General features: G+C 41.6%; 1 protein-coding gene across 2 annotated transcripts in view; it reads left to right on the top strand.

Moving 5' to 3' along the window:
- DYTN (dystrotelin) overlaps nucleotides 1-19,115 on the top strand; it is a 50,143-nt gene that overhangs the window by 25,819 nt on the left and 5,209 nt on the right. The window contains exons 5-6 of one of the 2 annotated variants that reach the window (XM_089671106.1): nucleotides 5,915-5,985; nucleotides 15,386-15,545. In XM_089671106.1, the coding sequence (XP_089527232.1) occupies nucleotides 5,915-5,985; nucleotides 15,386-15,545 (231 nt within the window). Of the gene's footprint in view, nucleotides 1-5,914; nucleotides 5,986-6,040; nucleotides 10,519-15,385; nucleotides 15,546-19,115 lie in introns of those variants that run through there. The other variant, XR_016311823.1, reaches the window with a different exon arrangement.

The following is a 19,115-nucleotide window of genomic DNA, read 5'->3' as shown; positions in this document are numbered from 1 at the left end:
ACGTATTCATCTTCAGCGTCCAAAATAAAGGCACTGGTTTACAATTTCCACTTGTAAAATGCCTGCTTTCTCTATACCTTCAAAATTACAAACTCTCAACACCACTTTGTTAGTTGTGTTGCTACGCTGTACGCTTTTTCCATCCTGAATTTAACTTTTTTATTTCCTGAGGCTAAATGCCTGCTTACTCTCTTAGAAGTTTCAGCCTGTTCAAGTCAGCTATCTAGCTGTGGTGCAAACCTGTAAGCTATTTCCATTACTGGTGTTCAAAAGGGACACAATATTTTTTTCAGAGGTTAAATGTCTGCTCATATAGCAGAAAAAAGCAATGTTCTCAGTGAGATCCCACTTGGAAGCTAAGAAAAAACAGTGCCCAGACTGATAGTGTCTCCAGCGTCACTCATGGAACAAAAAATAAAATAGGATACAGCAGGCAACTCAGTAACATCCAATGGCGGTTGTATTTATTTAGCTTGAAGATACAGTTAGTACAGCATAAGTATTTGTGCTTATGCTGTACTTATCTTTAAGCTAAATGTCTGCTAAGTCTCTTTGGAACTGTCGCCTGTTCGAAAAGGTTTTCTAACTGTGGTGCAAACCTTCATGCTATTTCCATTGTTTGTGTCTAAAAAAGACATTTTTTTTTCCAGATGTTAAATGCCTGCTCAAGTTCTCAGAAATTGTGACCTGCCCAAACAGGCTTTATAGCTGGGTTGCAAACTTGTATGCTATTTCTATTGAGAGTGCCCAAAAAAGACACAATTTTTTTCAGATATTAAATGCCTGTTTAATGTCTCAGAAATTGCAGCCTGTCCAAACAAGGTTTCTAGCTGTGGTGCACTTGTGTGAGATTTCCTTCGTTGGTGTAAGAAAAGTAAAATACTTTTTTTATATATACAATATATAGATGCCTGTTCAATTGCTCACAAATTGCAACCTTTTTGCTTATAGCTGTGCTGCAAGTGTTACATATTTTCCAAGTTTAGTCTTCCAAAGAAGGGACAAGTTTTATATTTCAAAGTGCAATCTTGAAGCCTATACAAGAAAGCCTTAAAGGGTATCCTTCGAAACTGTTCCATTTTCCATCTTCATGATTAGAAAATAGCTCTAAATGTTTTTTCTGCATGAATAGCGAAATAGCAAAAAAGCTTCCAAGAAGGCATCATATTTTTACACTTGTTTAGGAATATACACTGCTTAAAAAAATTAAAGGAACACTTTTTAATCAGAGTATAGCATCAAATAAATTAGACTCCTGGGATATTGATCTGGTCAGTTAAGTAGCAGAGGGGGTTGTGAATCAGTTTCAGATGCTATAGTGTTAATAAAATGAACACCAGGTGCACTAGATGGGCAGCAATGAGATGACCCCCCCCCCAAAACAGGAATTTTACAGGTGGAGGCCACAGATATTTTTTTCCCTACTCATCTTATCTGACTGTTTTCACTAGTTTTGCATTTGGCTAGGGTCAGTGTCACTACTTGTAGCATAAGGTGATACTTGGACCCTACAGAGGTTGCACAGGCAGTCCAACTTCTCCAGGATGGCATATCAATACGTGCCATTGCTAGAAGGTTTGCTGTGTCTCCCAGCACAGTCTCAACAGCATGGAAGAGATTCCAGGAGACAGGCAGTTACTCTAGGAGAGCTAGACAGGGCTGTAGAAAGTCCTTAACCCATCAGCAGGACTGGTATATGCTCCTTTGTGCAAGGAGGAACAGGATGAGCACTGCCAGAGCCCTACAAAAGGACCTCCAGCAGGCCACTGGTGTGAATGTCTCTGACCAAACAATCATAAACAGACTTCATGAGGGTGGCCTGAGGGCCCAGTGTCCTCCAGTGGGCCCTATGCTCACTGCCCGGCACCACAGAGCTTGACTGGCATTTGCCATTGAACACCATAATTAGCAAGTACACCACTGGTGCCCTGTGCTTTTCATAGATGAGGGCAGGTTCACCTGAGCACATGTGACAGACGTGAAAGGGTCTGGAGAAGCCGTGGACAACATTATGCTGCCTGTAACATCATTCAGCATGACTGTTTTTGTGGGGAGTCAGTGATGGTCTTGAGAGGCATATCCATAGAGGGACGCACAGACCTCTACAGGCTAGACAATAGCACCCTGACTGCCATTAGGTATCGGGATGAAATCCTTGGACCCATTGTCAGACCCTATGCTGGTTCAGTGGGTCCTGGGTTCCTCCTGGGGCATGACAATGCCCAGCCTCATGTGCAAGAGTATGCAGGCAGTTCCTGGAGGATGAAGGAATTGATACCATTGAATGAACCCCACGCTCGCCTGACCTAAATCCAATAGAACACCTCTGGGATATCATATTTCGGTCCATCTGACGCTGCCAGGTTGCTCCCCAGACTGTCCAGGAGCTCAGTGATGCCCTGGTCCAGATCTGGGAGGAAATACCCCAGGACACCATCCATCATCTCATTAGGAGCATGCTCCAATGTTGTCAGGCATGCATACAAGCATGTGGGACCATACAAACTACTGAGTACAATTTTGAGTTGTTGAAATTAAATTTCAGCAAAATAGACTAGCCTACTGCATCTTTTTTTCACTTTGATTTTTGGGGTGATTTTGAACTGAGTCCTCTGTATGTTGATAATGTTCATTTCCATCAAGGGATGGGGCATCCTTATGGTCCTAACACATTATCCATATCAGTATATATATACAGCATGATATTTTTCCCCATTGAGATCTGATGTGTTTTCAAAGTGTTCCTTTAATATATATGTACAGTTGTGTTCAAAATAATAGCAGTCAGACATCACTAACTTGATCAATCACTGATATTTCTACATGGCAAATAATTTACTAGCAGGTGTAGTAGAGTAATAGAAATCCAACAGACCCAACAGTTATGACATGCATGCTGCTAATTCTGTGTAATTGAATCACTAATTGAAAGGGGCATGTTCAAAATAATAGCAGTGTGGAGTTCTATTAGTGAGGTCATTCATTCTTTGAAAAACAGGTAGCAATTATTGCCCTTATTTAAGGAAGGAAGGCAGCAAATGTTGTACATGCTGGTTACAGTGCATTTCTCTCTGAAATTCTGAGGAAAATGGGTCGTTCCAGACATTGTTCAGAAGAACAGCGTACCTTGATTAAAAAGTTGATTGGAGAGGTGAAAACATATAAAGAAGTGCAGAAAATGTTAGGCTGCTCAGCTAAAATGATTGCAAATGCTTTAAAATGGCAACCAAAACCTGAAAGACGTGGAAGAAAGCGAAAAACTTCCATTCAAATGGATAGAAGAATAGCCAAAATGGCAAGAACTCAGCCAACAATCAGCTCCAGGAAGATCAAAGAAGGTCTAGAGTTACCTGTGAGTACTGTTACAATTAGAAGACACCTATGTGAAGCCAAGCTATCTGCAAGAAGCCCCTGCAAAGTCCCACTGTTGAAAAAAAGACATGTGCTGAAGAGGTTACAATTTGCCAAAGAGCACATTGACTGGCCTAAAGAGAAATGGCGCAACATTTTGTAGACTGATGAAAGTAAGATTGTTCTTTTTTGGTCTAGTGGCCGGAGACAGTTTGTCAGACGACCCCCAAACACTGAATTCAAGCCACAGTACACTGTGAAGACAGTGAAGCATGGTTGCGCAAGCATCATGATATGGGGATGTTTCTCATACTACGGTGTTGGGCCTATTTATCGCATACCAGGGATCATGGATCAGTTTGAATACATCAGAATACTTGAAGAGGTCATGCTGCCTGATGCTGAAGAGGAAATGTCCTTGAAATGGGTGTTCCAACAAGACAACGACCCCAAACACACCAGTAAATGTGCAACATCTTGGTTCCAGACCAACAAGATTGACGTTATGGAGTGGCCAGCCCAATCCCTGGATCTTAATCCAATAGAAAACTTGTGGGGTGACATCAAAAATGTAGTTTCTGAGGCAAAACCAAGAAATAGAGAAGAACTGTGGAATGTAGTCCAATCATCCTGGGCTGGAATACCTCTTCACAGGTGCCAGAAGTTGGTTGACTCCATGCAACACAAATGTACAGCAGTTCTCAGAAACAGTGCTTATACAACTAAATATTCATTAAGTGATTCAAAGGAAAGCAAAATCTTCAAACATTTTTCAGTTTATATAGTGAATGTTTGAGTTTGTAAAGAAGAATACAAACACTGCTAATTTTTTTGAACAGTCTAATATTCACTTTTCTTCCATTTTATTTAGAGGAACAACACAAATTCGATATATTTTTCTTCATGTTTTGATTTGGAATAGAATGTGTAGTGTTCCCAATGCATTTGTGTGTATGGAAATAAAAGCTATTAGAAGGATTTTGAGCTTTATTCACTTTTTTCAACACACTGCTATTATTTTGAACACAACTGTGTATATATATATATATATATATATATAAAAGGGGGATCAAAACTACACATCTGTACAATATTTCTGTTGCATTACTGAATACAGATCACCACAAGCCATGCTCTGTGATTTGTTTTGACCCTATGATACTGACAGCTTTTTTGTTTTCAGGTGTATAAAACACATATATAATGCTAGATTTGGCTGTCACCATCACTGGTGTGTCCTAGGGCTGAGAGACAGCACAGTATCAAGAGGAAAGAAATGTTGATATTTAAAGTGTTACTAAACCCAGGACCCTGCATCGACTATATCTGGTCTTCCACAGTACACAGAACATGGAAATGCAATTATTTTTGTAAATATAAACTGCTTAATACCTTTTCTCATCAGCAGTTAGAGCAGTCTTGTGACTTCTATCAGTGTCCAGCCAAGCACTGGTTAAAGCTTGTAGGTGTTTTCATTTTGCTCTAGGAGGATGCAGAACCCCTGACCTCTATCTGGACAGTGCTGATTGGCCCTGTGCTGACCACACGCACTCTCCCAAGAAAAAAAAAACTTTTCTAGTAATACACATCAAACTGAGCATGTGCAGAGTGACTCCACATGATATGTCTTATCAGGAGATAAGAGGGGGACACTGGAAGAATGAGAGGATCAGAGAAGTCAGGATCAAACAGCATTTTTACACAATGCAGAGGATTAACCCCTTAGGTTCCATAGTGAGTATAACAAGCATGCTTTACTTCATATACAGACTGATTGACAGTATTAAAAATCAGGGACAGTTAAAAAAAAGATATCCACCCTATCCCCAAAGGAATAAAGACTAGAGATGCACTTTCAACTACGAATAACTGTAGTTTCATACAACTAGTCAGTCAGTTATTAATATTGATATTACACTCCCCCCCCACATACACACATAGAACATACACACACACATACAAAACATACACAGGCACACATGTTTCCCGATATTTATCTTAACCTCTTTACACTTATGCAGAAAGAAAAATATACAAGAATGCATGGTCTGTTTGTTTTTGTGTTTTTAATTTAAGCATTACCATATCCACCAATTCTCTTTCAGACTAGGTTCACACTAATGCGGTGCGGTACATCGCATGTAATTCGCACAGGAACCTCACCGTATTCCTGTGTAAATCACATGCGATTTGTTTGTGGTGTGATTGGAGCCATACATTATGCATGGCTCGAATCGCACCGTACCCACACCAAAAAGGTGCAGAACCCCTTTTTGGGTCCGCACTAGAATCGGATTACATGGGTATTCACATCTATGCGATCCAATTCTGCACATCGCACCACGTTTTGTGGACCACTTTTGGGGTGTTGTTAACTTAACATACACACCAGCAGCGGTTCGCATGAATGGGGTGCGATTCTGATGCAGTGCGGAATTTGCACAGAAAATCCTGCGAATTCCGCACCGCATCAGTGTGAACCCAGCCTCAGAACTGCACCCTTGTTTTTAAAAATAAAGATTCAAATCTCAAATAATGGTATATTTTTCTTGGACTCTATAAGGCACTTCAGTTTATCAGAACAGAACTACTGAAGACACAGAAATCCATAAGCGATCTGCAAACCGAGCGAAGGTAAGCCATTTAAAGCAATTTAAATTGTTGTCTCATCCTCATCCATTAGGTCCAATTTCCATGCTATTCTGAGCAATGCTTTATGTAATAATTGTGCTCATACAAGTGAATATCCGGAAGCCTGACTTTCATAAATGTAGGAGTCTTAATATTAAGAGGATTTTTAGAAGGGACAGGCTTTATCCCAGACTATAAGACCACAATTGCACAGTACTTCACCTTTAGCAGCCAGCTTGTGCAGCAGGTTATGGAACCTAGGCTGAGTGGCCATAGTCTTTAAGGGGTCAGGCAAAGGCTAATACAACCCCTGACAAAAAGTATGGAATCACCACATTTGGAAAATGTTCATTTAATTAATTGTGTGGGGAAAACAAACAATCACAGACATGCCTCAAAACCATTTTTATTTAACATTCCAACCTTCTGGCTTTGAGAAACACTTAAAAAAATAAAAAAGAAAGAAAACTGTAGTCAGTTGCAACTGTTTTTGCAGATCAAGCAGAGGGAAAAATATGGAATCACTCAATTCTGAGGAAAATCTTATGGAATCATGAAAAAAAATACTACAGTACACCACTAGTATTTTCTTGATGGCTCCATGGCAGCACAGCTGGGTGAGGCCCTGCCCACCCCCTGCCTGATCAGGACGTAACTCACCTCAGACTCAGCTTTGACCCACCTCAGCCTAGGCATTCCTTTTTCTTCCTCCTGCAATCAGGACAGGTGGCGTCTCCACTCCTAGCTGGTCTAATGGCTGGCTGTCCATCCAGAATCACTCTCAAGGTTGGACGTGGTCCCTGTACTTCTCTACTAACAGCAGTTTGACCAGGGATCCCAGCTGCTGGTCCTTGGAGTGGCATCAGGCCGTGGTAAAGTACTGCCGGTGGTCTGGGTTCCTCGGCGGCTGCTGGTAGGGGTAATCTCCTTCCTTAGTGGCTGCTGGGGGTGATGGCTGCTAACGGGAGCGGCGCTGGTCTCCCTGCTTTTTACTAGGTCAGTGTGTGCGGGCCAACATGGAGTGCATGCTGCGGCCCGCTCTGAGCATGCCGGGACTGCACAGCCAATCAGGAGGGGGGCAGGCTTAAGGCCGCAAGGTTGTGCTCTTGTGGTTCTATCTGCTGTCTTGCTCTGCCTCATGCTCTTGATTTTATATTTTTTGCAGCAGTGATAACATGCCTACCCCCTCTAAAGACCAGCGTTCTCAGGGATGGTAGGAGAGACGTCACCAGTTGCGTATATTCTTTTTGGTGTTTTCAAGTCAATTACTAATTTTGTCTTTTTTGTCTGTGCTGCCCCAGCTCCTTGAGTGTTGGTCATGATCCTTCCTGACGATCAAAAGCAAGAAGCTCAGAAAGGAGTAGGAGACAGTCATCGGCAAGGGAGTACCGACGTTCCTGGGGAAGGATTGAGACCTCGCATTCCCATTCAGTTTCTAGGGGTCTGTGCTCCCCATCACGATACAGCAGGGATTCACATTATGACCAACCCAAACCAGGAGGATCCTGGGCATGCCCTAGAAGAGCCATGCTAGGCAAGATGGCTTGTGAAACTTGCTTCAAAGAAGCAACCAAACACCAAGAGCCCGATAAGGCAGAGATGGGATCGCTAATGAAGCAGGCATTTGAGGAGATGCTAAAGGCATTTTCATCGCAGCCGTCAGCCGCTCCAGTTCCATCCACCTCATGCTCCTTGTCTCTGCATATGCCGCCAGCTAGTCAGGTGATTCCAGAGGCCCAGGAACCTTCAGCCTCAGATGCTGTGTCATCGGAGGAGGATGAGGGTCGTTTTGACGGTTTTGATTTTGCCTTGGTCCAGCCTTTTGTGAAAGAGATTAGGCATGCTCTGCTTTGGGAAGACACTGGGGAGGAACCACAGAAGAAGCAGAGGATGTTTTTCACAAACATGAAAAAGGAGGGGGTAAATCTCCCATTCATGGAAGAAATTCAGGACGTAATTATGGATGAGTGGAACCAAGCAGATAAGAGAATCTCTTTTAAGAATTGGTTCGCAAAGCCATACCCCTTCAAGTCGGAGAGTATTACGAGTTTGGAGGAGCCTCCGGTGGTGGACGCAGCACTTATGTACCTCGCTAGACACATAACCCTTCCGCTAGATGACACAGTGACATTCAGGGGAGTGTTGGATAGAAGAGCGGATGTGAATCTTACAAAATATTTACACACTTGTTGGTGGGGCGTGTTGACCTTCTATAGCTTTGGCAGCTATTTCGAAGGCCATGGAGTCTTGGGTTCAGAAGTAAGAAGTGGCAGTGTGAAGTGACCTCGGCAAAGTTGAGGTCTTGGCCTCCTTTGCCAATTTGAAGCTAACAGCTTCTTTTATGGCAGAGGCATCCATTGACCTAGTTAAGATGTTGGCCAGGATCATGCTTAATGCAGTAACAGTCAGAAGAGCCCTATGGCTGAAGCCCTGGGTGGCGGACCCAACCTCCAAACAAGGATGGTGTGTAAGATACCATTTGAAAGGCAGTCCCTGTTTGGAAATAAATTAGACACTGCTATCACAAAAGCCACAGGGGCCAAAGTCAGGGTTTATTCCCCAGGATCAGAGGCTCCTTCGCAGAAGAGGTGCAGCTTACAAAAATTTGCCAAGGACCAGAGGTAGAGATGCTAAGGCTTTACAGGCCAGAGAGAGAATTTTGTCGTCAATGGTCTAACACGGCTGTGAACCGCAAGTCGAAGAGACCAACTTAGTCTCTGGCACAGGAGTCCCAGAAGTCTTTTTAACTATCTGCCAGCTCACACTTCTCGCATAGGAGCCAGATTATTCAAGTTCCGTTAGAGGTAAAGGAGCCTTGGGTAATTTCGACCTTTTCGGTTCGGCCATGCTTGGAAGTTCCTGAGGCATCCTTGCAGAATCTTTGTCCCGACAACATTACCTTAGGCAAGAGAAAAGCAGGATGTTTTATGGAAATTCATAGCAACCCTTCTCAACCAGGAAGTGATAGTTGCAGTACCCCGGCAAGAACGTTTTTCTGGAATCTACTCACCTCTACTCCTAGTACAGAAAAGGTATAAAGCATGGAGACCAGTGATAGACCTCAGGAAACTCAACATGTACAGTATATCAAGAACAATAGATTCAAAATGGAATCTCTCCAGACAATTCTGAAAATCATTCAGGCAGGGAGTTGGCTTCTATCAGTGGACCTCAAGGATGCGTATTTCCATGTACCAGTATCTCCAGTTTGCCAAAAATTTCTATGGTTTGCGGTATGGCAGCTCCACTTCCAGTTTGTATGTCTACCCTTTGGGCTGACCACATCACCCAGAGTATTCACGAAGATTCTTCTGGCTCTAGTGGCGTACCTGAGGTCGTAGGGAGTGTGAATATATCACTACTTGGATGACATTCTGCTTGTGAATCAAGACCTTTGCAGTGCTGCCGGTTTCCCTCCTCTCCTTCCCACTGGAAGCTGTAAGCACACAATAGGATCCTTCATGATGGAGAGTGGGGGGGAAATGTCCAATAAATATGTCACATTTACCAGCCCCTTTCTTTTCTGAAAGAACATAATTAGCGACCAGTACCAATCACTCACTGTGTTCATTCATAACTAAAGCATAATAAACTATGTTGTTTTTTTTTGGGGGGGGGGCCCTGTCAGGTTGGCTGTATGGAGCCCCGTGGTTTCTAACAGCAGCCCTGATTGCAGTTGCCAGATCAGCTTTGCAGGTTGGAGCCTTGTCATTGACAATTTTCTTCATTTCCAAAATAGATTTTCAATTGGATTGAGGTCCAGACTATTTGCAGGCCATGCCCCTGACATTTTTGAAGGAAGAGTTTCACGGCTTTTGCCCTATGGCAAGATGTCTTATCATCCTGATAAATTATGTCATCATCACCAAACATCCTTTCAATTGATGGAAGAAGAAAAGTGGCCAAAATCTCAACATAGTATCATCAATGATTGTGGAAATTTTCATGTTTTCTTGAGCCAGTCGTCTTTATACATTTCATTGGAACAAATCCAAAAAAAAGTTCCAGGATCATCACTCTGCCCAATGCAAATTTGTGATTCATCACTGAATATCACTTTCATCCAGTCATCCACAGCCCATTATTTCTTTTCTTTAGCCCACTGTAAACTTGTTTTTTTGTTTAAGTGTTACTGATGGTTTTCGTTTGGCTTTCTGTATGTAAATCCCATTTCCTTTAAGCGATGTCTTACAGTTCGGTCACAGACATTGACTCCAGTTTCTGCCCATTTGTTCCTCATATGTTTTGTTGTGCATTTTTTTATTTCAAGGCATATTGCTTTAAGTTTCTTATCTTGATGCTTTGATGTCTTCCTTGGTCTACCAGTATGCGCCCCTTTTAAAACCTTCCCATTTGATTTGTTCTTAGTCCAGATTTTAGACACAGCTGACTGGGAACAACCTGCATCTTTTGCAACATTCCATGATGATTTACCTTCTTGAAGAAGTTTTATAATACTCTCCTTTGTTTCAACTGACATCTCTCATTTTGGAGCCATGATTCGTGCCAATCAGCTTGGCGCAACAGCTCACCAAGGTGTGCAAACACTCTTTTTTAACTGCAGACTAATTAGCAGATGTAATCTGATGCAGATGTTTGTTTTAGAACTTCAAAGTACATGGTGATTCCATAATATTTTCCTCAGAATTGAGTGATTCCATATTTTTTTCCTCTGCTTGATCTGCGCAAATAGTTGCAATTGACTACAGTTTTCTTTCTTTTTTTTTTATTTTTATAAATGTTTCTAAGGGCTCTTTCACATGGACAGACCCATTTAGGGGATCCACTTGCTCAGCAGGGGATCTCTCTGCTGATCCCCACTGAGCAAGTGGATGACAACTCTGTGTACCCTCTGCTGCTGCAGAGCAGACACAGAGCTGCTCACTCTCCTTAATGGGTGGTCGGATAAAAACAGACCACCTGTCCGTTTTCATCCGATCCAACGGACAGAAGGAGATTTGGATCCCCATCTTTCCCTTTTTGGCGGATCGGATTGGATGTCGGCGGGTGTATACGGACGCATGTCCGTTTACACCCGCCGCTCCACAGAGGAGAATGGAGGTCCAGTTGGGTCCACCTGAAAACCGGGCAGGCAGACCCGATCATAACGTTCGTGTGAAAGAGCTTTTAAAGCCAGAAGGTTGGAATGTTAAATGAAAATAGTTTGAGGCATGTCTGTGATTGTTTTTTTTTCTACACAATTAAACAATTGAATGAACGTTTTCCAAGAGTGGTAATTTCAAACTTTTTGCCAGGGGATGTAGTGGTAAAGCAGTCTAAAAAAAAGAATAAACAGAATTCCAGAAGATAATGCAAAGTATTATTGTATAACAAGCAGCAGTCAAAGCCATTCTGGCACAGATGGTGCATAGGAATGTAAAACAGTCATAGTCAAGGAAAGTACGAGAAATTGTCGCTAAGGATAATAGAAACCATACAATACAGTCAAAATTTGTAACAGAGCAGAAGTCACAAAGGGGCCAGGGTAGACAGACTTTAAGGCCTGGTTCATACCTATGCATGTTGTAATCTGCTGCAATAAAAAAGTTCCTGACCCTTACCAAAAATGCAGTGGCTGGGGCTATGGGACATGTGAACATGTCCCAAAGAAAACCATGTTAAATAGACTGTAGTGCATTTCTGCAAAATACAAAAAGCACTAAAAAAAGGCATAGGTGTAAACCAGGGCTAAGAGAGGGTAGGAAACCATTTGTAATTGCAAAAATTTTGTGGACGAAGTGGTGCATTATCTGACGGAAATGCAGAGGTGCCAATATTTTTGACTATGACTGTAAGTGGAGATAAAGTTTTCTTTATTCTGGATTATTTGTAGGACAACTGAGGTAGGTTTAAAATAACTGTGTATAAAGGCACATGCTGATATCCAACAGAAACCTCCTTTGTTGTATTTTTTCAATTATTTGGGGATTTGTTTGTCCTACTTTGTAGATGGTATGAGGGTAGTGGTCCTAACCATATTAAACTGCTTTCTTTTGGTTGCAAGGTTTTCAGGGATAGTATAGCTGCCCTTTGTTTGTAGCATGCCACTGCATTAAGATAGAAAAGAGAAAAATCTATGCTTGTTCCTAATATAATGTGCAACAGCTAGCACAAAACCCTGATATCAGATACTCCAACAAATATTGGAAAAGTGCAGCACATACCTATAAATATTGTGACTGACAAAACATCATCATGGAATTGTGAAAAATTACCCAACAGTAATATATACTCTATGTAAAACAACAATATTGTGCGTGAGTGCAAAGCCAGATATAATCTGATCAAAGTATATTAGTGGATCCAATACCCAATATCAATGTGCAATATATCATATACAAAAAACAACCATTGTGTACATAAAAATAAAACCAAATATTACCCTATCAGGGTCATAATTCATAATAATAGTTTGCAATATTGGTGTTGTAAATAATGAACATATATTTCATGCAGTTACTGTATGTAAAAAATAAATATTTATATAGAGAACGTCCATGTAAAGAAAAAGTCCCAACTCCAGAAATGAAATAGTAATCACATTCTACTTAGTCTTGTGCCAGGTATCACACTGGAATTCATTAGTGCACACCTCTCTGTGTGAGAACGAGAGGGGTTTACCAGAACGGTTTGACCCTTGGTTTAAAGAGTGCTCAAATACAGCTTTATCATAACAGCCTTGTTAGCTCCTGCTTTATCCAAAGAGCACCAGCACACCACCGCAAAGAGTACTTTAGTCCACCGTTTGAATCCGCCGTTTACAAAGGTTAAGCCATCCAGACTTAACATGCAAGAAATAGACAAGCTCTCCATTGTGTGAAATCAGCAATTCAATTTATTAATACAAAATTACACTTACTTAGTTTAAAAGAGTAAAACAACGCTGTACATAAAAAAGCATTAATGATGCCCACATCTAATATGGCTTCCATTTGGCATGCATGCATGGTGATGTATGCCCTGGCATTTTCCAATGCGTTTCGTCAAATGTGATATCATCAGGGGCTCAGCAATGCCACTGCATTGTTTGGAAAAAAAATAAGTGCAAGAACTGTGTGCACATAAAGCAGCTCAGATTCTATTGCTCACATTCACCATACTAGCACTGCATAATAGCGCATTGTGACATACTGTTCTTACCTTTCATCAGAAGCCCTCCATGTTCATGCTGTCAGGGCTTCCATCTTCACTCAGTCTTCTTCCCCTGTTTCATAGACTCAGGTCATTTGATAGGCTGTGATGATGGCACTCCCTTGCATGCGCACAGGAGCCATGGTCATAGCACAGCTCTCTGCATTCCATGACATGCTGTTTGCCCTGAATACAGAGCATCGGAGATGTCATTAGCAATTGCCAATGTGAATATTTCCTAAACAGTGCACGTTTAGGAAATATTCATTGTACATATAGGTAAGCCTGACTGTAAGCTTACCTATAGGTACAAGTTAGGATAGAGAGTTTACTACCAATTTAAACTGTCCTACCGCTGACCATTTTTACACTGCATTATCAGCTGAGGTTTCATTTAACTCTTAGAATTAAGGCAGACACCTGCCTGTGCCTTGTATACTGTGTCTCTAGTATATTTTGGCTTAGTCTTGCTCATCAATGCTATCCTGCAGCTGGCCAACTTTACACTACTTTATCATATGCAGTCTCTTAATTTTTTAATGAAAAAATCTGCCTGTTCCCTGTGTTTCTGGTTCATTTTATTCCAGTCTTGCTTATTAAAAATCTCCTACCTCTGGCCAATTTTACAGTGTTGTATGATCTGTGGTCTCTTTTTAATGAGTGTTTGAGATCAGTTTCAGCTGCTTTGGTGTTAATGAAATGAACAACAGGTGCACTAGATGGGCAACAATGAGATGACCCCCAAAACAGGAATGGTTTTACAGGTGGAGGCCACTGACATTTCTTTCCCTACTCATCTTTTTCTGACTGTTTTTCACTAGTTTTGCATTTGGCTAGAGTCAGTGTCACTACTGGTAGCATGAGGCAATACCTGGACCCTACAGAGGTTGCACAGGCAGTCCAACTCCTCCAGGATGCAACATCAATACGTGTCATTGCCAGAAGGTTTGCTGTGTCTCCCAGCACAGTCTCAAGAGCATGGAGGAGATTCCAGGAGACAAGCAGTTACTCTAAGAGAGCTGGACAGGGCCACAGAAGGTCCTTAACCCATCTATGCTCACTGCCCAGCACCATAGAGCTTGATTGGCATTTGCTGTTTAACACCATATTGTTAGGTACACCACTGGTGCCCTGTGCTTTTCACAGATAAGGGCAGGGTCAGCTGAGCAAATGTGACAGACATGAAAGGGTCTGGAGAAGCTGTGGAGAACATTATGCTGCTTGTAACATTGTTCAGCATGACAGTTTTGGTGGGAAGTCAGTGATGGTCTATGGAGGCATATCCATGGAGGGACGCACACAGGCTAGACAATGGCACCCTGAATGCCATTAGGTATCAGGATGAAATCCTTGGACCCATTGTCAGACCCTACGCTGGTGCAGTGGGTCCTGGGTTCCTCCTAGTGCATGACAATGCCTGGCCTCATGTGGCGAGAGTATGCAGGCAGTTCCTGGAGGATGAAGGAATTGATATCATTGAATGCCCCCAGCCCCCCTGGCTCGTCTGACGTAAACCCAATAGAACACTGGGATATCATATTTCGGTCCATCCGACGCTGCCAGGTTGCATCTCAGACTGTCCAGGAGCTCAGTGATACCCTGGTCCAGATCTCGGAGGGAATACCCCAGGACACCATCCGTTGTCCCATTAGGAGAATGCTCCAATGTTGTCAGGCATGCATACAAGCATGTGGGGGCCATACAAACTACTGAGTACCATTTTTAGTTGCTGCAATGAAATTTCAGCAAAATGGACTAGCCTGCTGCATCATTTTTTTTCAGTTTGATTTTTGAGGTGTCTTTGAATTGAGTCCTCTGTAGGTTGATAATTTTAATTTCCATCAAACGATGGGGCATCTTTACATTCTTAACACATTACCCAGTCCATATCAGTATAGATATCCAGCGTGATATTTTTCCCCATTATGATCTGATGTATTTTCAAAGTGTTCCTTTAATTTTATTTGAGCAGTGTAGTTTAAACCAGTGCCTGCATTTTATCAGAAAATAAAGTTACAATTGATTTAAAAGTGAATGCACAAATCTATGGTCCTAATTTAAGTTCTACCAATTCATATCACAGCATGAGATCAAACAATAAAGTAGTCTTTAAGATTAAACAGTTTGAATTCTGATTCTTTGAACAATGCTGAGCAAAGTGTTATGTTCTGCTAATAACCTTTTTTACCCTTAGGTCACTCTGCTACTATTAATCACTGAAGCAATGAAAAATTTTCTCAGGTCATGTATCTTTTTTTTTTTTGCGATGCAGGTTACTGAGGAAGCAATTAAGTTGCTGGAATGGCACCGTCCAAGTACTCCAAGAAACTCAAGAAGACAATCATTGCAAAATAGAAGCCCATATACGTACTTTAGCAGCCAGCAGTGACTGTCTGAGAAAAGAACTGGAAGAGTTGAGACAGAATGTTCAGGTACTGCCTAAGCACATAGTTCTTTTTTTTAGCCAGAGTTGATTAAATCTAGGTTTCTGTACGGTAAGGTAAAATATTTACACACTTAAACTTATGTCTTAAAACTAGATACAGGAAAAACATATTGATCCTATAGACAGGGTTGGGCTAAAAGAGGTTTACACTTTCCTAATGTAATCTGCAGAGCTGGTCTGTCATTTTGAAAATAATGTGATTTCCATTGTTTTGCATGGCAATGCAACAGCAGACGCAGGAAATATTGCACTAGTGTGGACAGGGCCTAAATAACATTGGTTTAACCACTCATATTAAACCACTTTGGATAATTCATACCCATAGTCGGGAAAGGCACACCCAAACAGAGAAATTAAAATCTATAGGATTCCATAAAATTGGCTGAAACCAGCTAACGTAGGTTTCAAAAAAAAATTTTTTAACATCTCCTGCATTAATTTCTGCCTTTCCATAAAAGAACACACATTTATCATCTCTTATTAAATCACTTTTTATGTGTAGTACAAATGGTGTAGTAGCATGTTCACTATTTCTGTATCAAACAGTAAAGAAGAAGTACAGTCAAAGCTCGTTTAGCTAAAGCCCACTGTCAGCTGAGATCACAGAGCTGGTCCAAGATCCGGCTGGAGAAAGATTGCCACTATATGGTCAGGATCCACCCAGGAGCCTGGACCAGCACTTGGCTTAGCCTCTCAGCAAGTCACTGAGAGCATGAGCCAGCCGCTCCTACACTTTCCACAGCCCAGTGCTCCAATGAGCAGAGAGCGGTGACTAACAGTCACTGCTCTCTGCTCGGAACAACTGGGAGAACTAAGGAAACAGCAGTGTCTGATTGCTCACCCTTAGAGCCGAAAGGGAACAGATGATTTTAAAAACAGTTTGTAGGATTTCAAACTTACAACTTTTAAATGATCTAACAGTGTTATTAATAGTATTCTGTAGATGAATTGGGAACTTGCTTTAAGTTCACAAGTTAATATTTGGCTTTTAAGAGGTTTTAGAAAATAGAACTACGAAAATGATCTTGCCTTTGTCTTTGCCTAAGATTTGACAGTTTGCTGATTATAGAATTGTCACTATTTAGCTTTCTATAGTCAGCACAGTTTTGTTCTCATAGTTCTAGAAGGTATTTTAAACCATATGTAGTACCCTTCTAGGTAGCTAGGGGGAGCTTGAGTTTTAATTGTTAGCTAGAGGCTAGATGGAGAAGTGAGGCTGGAGAGCAGGAGCCTGGGAGGGGACCAGATGGAGAGGGGCTCACCTACAGGCAGAGGATCTTGGAAGGAGGAAAGGATAGCCTGGGAATTCACTGGCTCCTAGAGCAAGCAGCACCTGTACAGCAGAGAAGGAGCGGACCAGCTAGAAGGCCTGGTAGTAGCCACTGAGCCACGAGCAGCATGGGAGAAGGACTGAGTGAAGACCTGCACCCCCTTGGCCAGTAAGGGGAGAGAACACATCAGTTGGAAACTGGATTAGCTTACTTCTTCTTTTAAAAGTGGCAGATACTGTCCAGGGATTCCTTCAGGCAGCTGGATAAAGGAGTATCTGGGGTTTGCGGTGATACTACAGGATACTACAGGATATGCTGGCTAGCTCTCCAAGAAGATACTTTCTGCTGTGAAGACTTGTACATAGTTCCAGGAAGTTTGTCCTCTGTTGCCATTTCCCTTGGGCATCCCATACAGCCATTACCCCATCCAAGTTCAATCCCCTAATAAAACTTCAAAATAAAGCTCATGGCCTGGTTACTGTCTCTTGGATGCAAGTCTGTATGGAAAATGTGTTTTGCCTGGCTGTGCAGGACTATAGGGGGACCCAAATCTCTAGCGACTCCTGAGGGGGTAGTGCTACACATAGAAATTTTCAGGTTTGATAGAAGTGATGTGAAATGGAAAGGGAAAACAGAGCTCCCTTATCTATAACTTGTGTAAATCAAATCTACATTGCTACAATGTATCCTGAATGCAATATAACAAATATAAATTTTGTGTGTAACAAAAAACAAAGATTCTTCATCATCATGGATTATATGCAGCTATATGGACACCTGCAAACAAAAAAATGTTCAAGGCCAGCCCCCTATAACTTCTCTCCTAACTATCATGCTTCAGTTTTTGCTCTTTTTGCTCATTTTTTTTCCCTCTTCAATCAACATTCTCAGTACTTTCTGGATGTTTTTTTTTTTAACAAGACAAGACTTTTATTAGGCTGTTTGAGCTTGTCTCTACACAACAGCTTTCAGGATTTGGTAATCCTTGGAGCTGCCTTAGAAGCCATACCTGGACCCTGCTGCACAGAAGATTGCAGAGCATACCTGTAATGTGACTGGCAAGCATCAAGGTTTGCTTGTAGCACTTCCCAGACACCTAGGGTACTAGTTTCCTAGCCATAGAGTAATTTACAGGTCCAGAGCTGTGTATCAGCCTCTACTATGAATCTGTCTCTGAAAACTCATCCTGTGAGTCAGCCAATGGATGGGACAAATATATACGGGAATGTGACCTTTTGGCACTGGGCTCTGCATTAAAGAGCTTTCGAGACTTGTGGATACTGTATCAGTTAGCCACCGAGTGGTCTTCTATTTTAAAGAGAAATGGCATGAGCTGATTAGACAATATCGACTGGTGTCATGTGCATCTGAAATAACAAATGGAATGAAATTTGGGTCTATCCATTATCCGAATCAAAAATTCAAACTACTTGGAAAATGTAATTCATTTTCCCATGGACCCAAACTACTATTGCATCATGTGACGTCATCCGCATGAAACAAATGCATTTTCCTTTTAACTTTTTTTTGGATTTGTTGCCGTTCATTTCTGTGTCCATTCTGTGAGATTCAGATACATCCAAATTTCTGAAAAACTAATTAAAAGGACACGAATTGCACATGTCTACTGGTTTGTGGGTTCACAAGCGAGTCTTTGCCTCTACTGTATGTGGGCCAGTTGTTTGCCACAACAATCTACAGGTGAAACATTTATTTTGTAAAACATTTAATCTTTTTGCATCATCTTGGGATATATCTTGGGATGACCTGTGTGTCTCTCCTGAAGGAACCAACAAATGTAGCCAAAACTCTTTTTTTTAGGTTATAGGAATTCTCTATGGGGTTAATGTACTAAGCCCTGGTTCACAATGGATCCGACTTTGAAATTGTGTGACTTCACTTGAAGTTGCATGATTTCAAAGTTGGATGGCAGTCCGACTTCTGGTGCAATTTCAGAGACATCTGTGCAGAGCTCAAACATCTTGTTTCCAGATTCCTGCACCTAAACTTCCTAACCTAAAATCTGGGGGGCTGTGTTCCCTAATACAAGTTATTTTTCTTTGTCTCAACACAATATGCATCTGGTTAGTTCTGTACTTCCCTGGTAGATCAACTGTCACAGCAGTCTGTTCCCCAAAAAAAAGTTCCCCTAACTGCCTCTCTGTAGGTCTTAAGGTCATCATGGAATCTATATACAAAATAAAGATCATCTTCTTCTCTTTATGAGTCTAATACTTTATCTATTCAGATAGTTGTATTGTAACTATCACACTTTGGTGCAAGTT

Source organism: Staurois parvus, unplaced genomic scaffold, assembly GCF_062004578.1.
Source record: "Staurois parvus isolate SC_StPar_1 unplaced genomic scaffold, SC_StPar_1.0 ptg000011l, whole genome shotgun sequence".
Classification (NCBI taxonomy): Eukaryota; Metazoa; Chordata; class Amphibia; order Anura; family Ranidae; genus Staurois; species Staurois parvus.
Note: the sequence above shows the minus strand (reverse complement) of the source record. Positions and strands in the feature narration are given on the sequence as shown.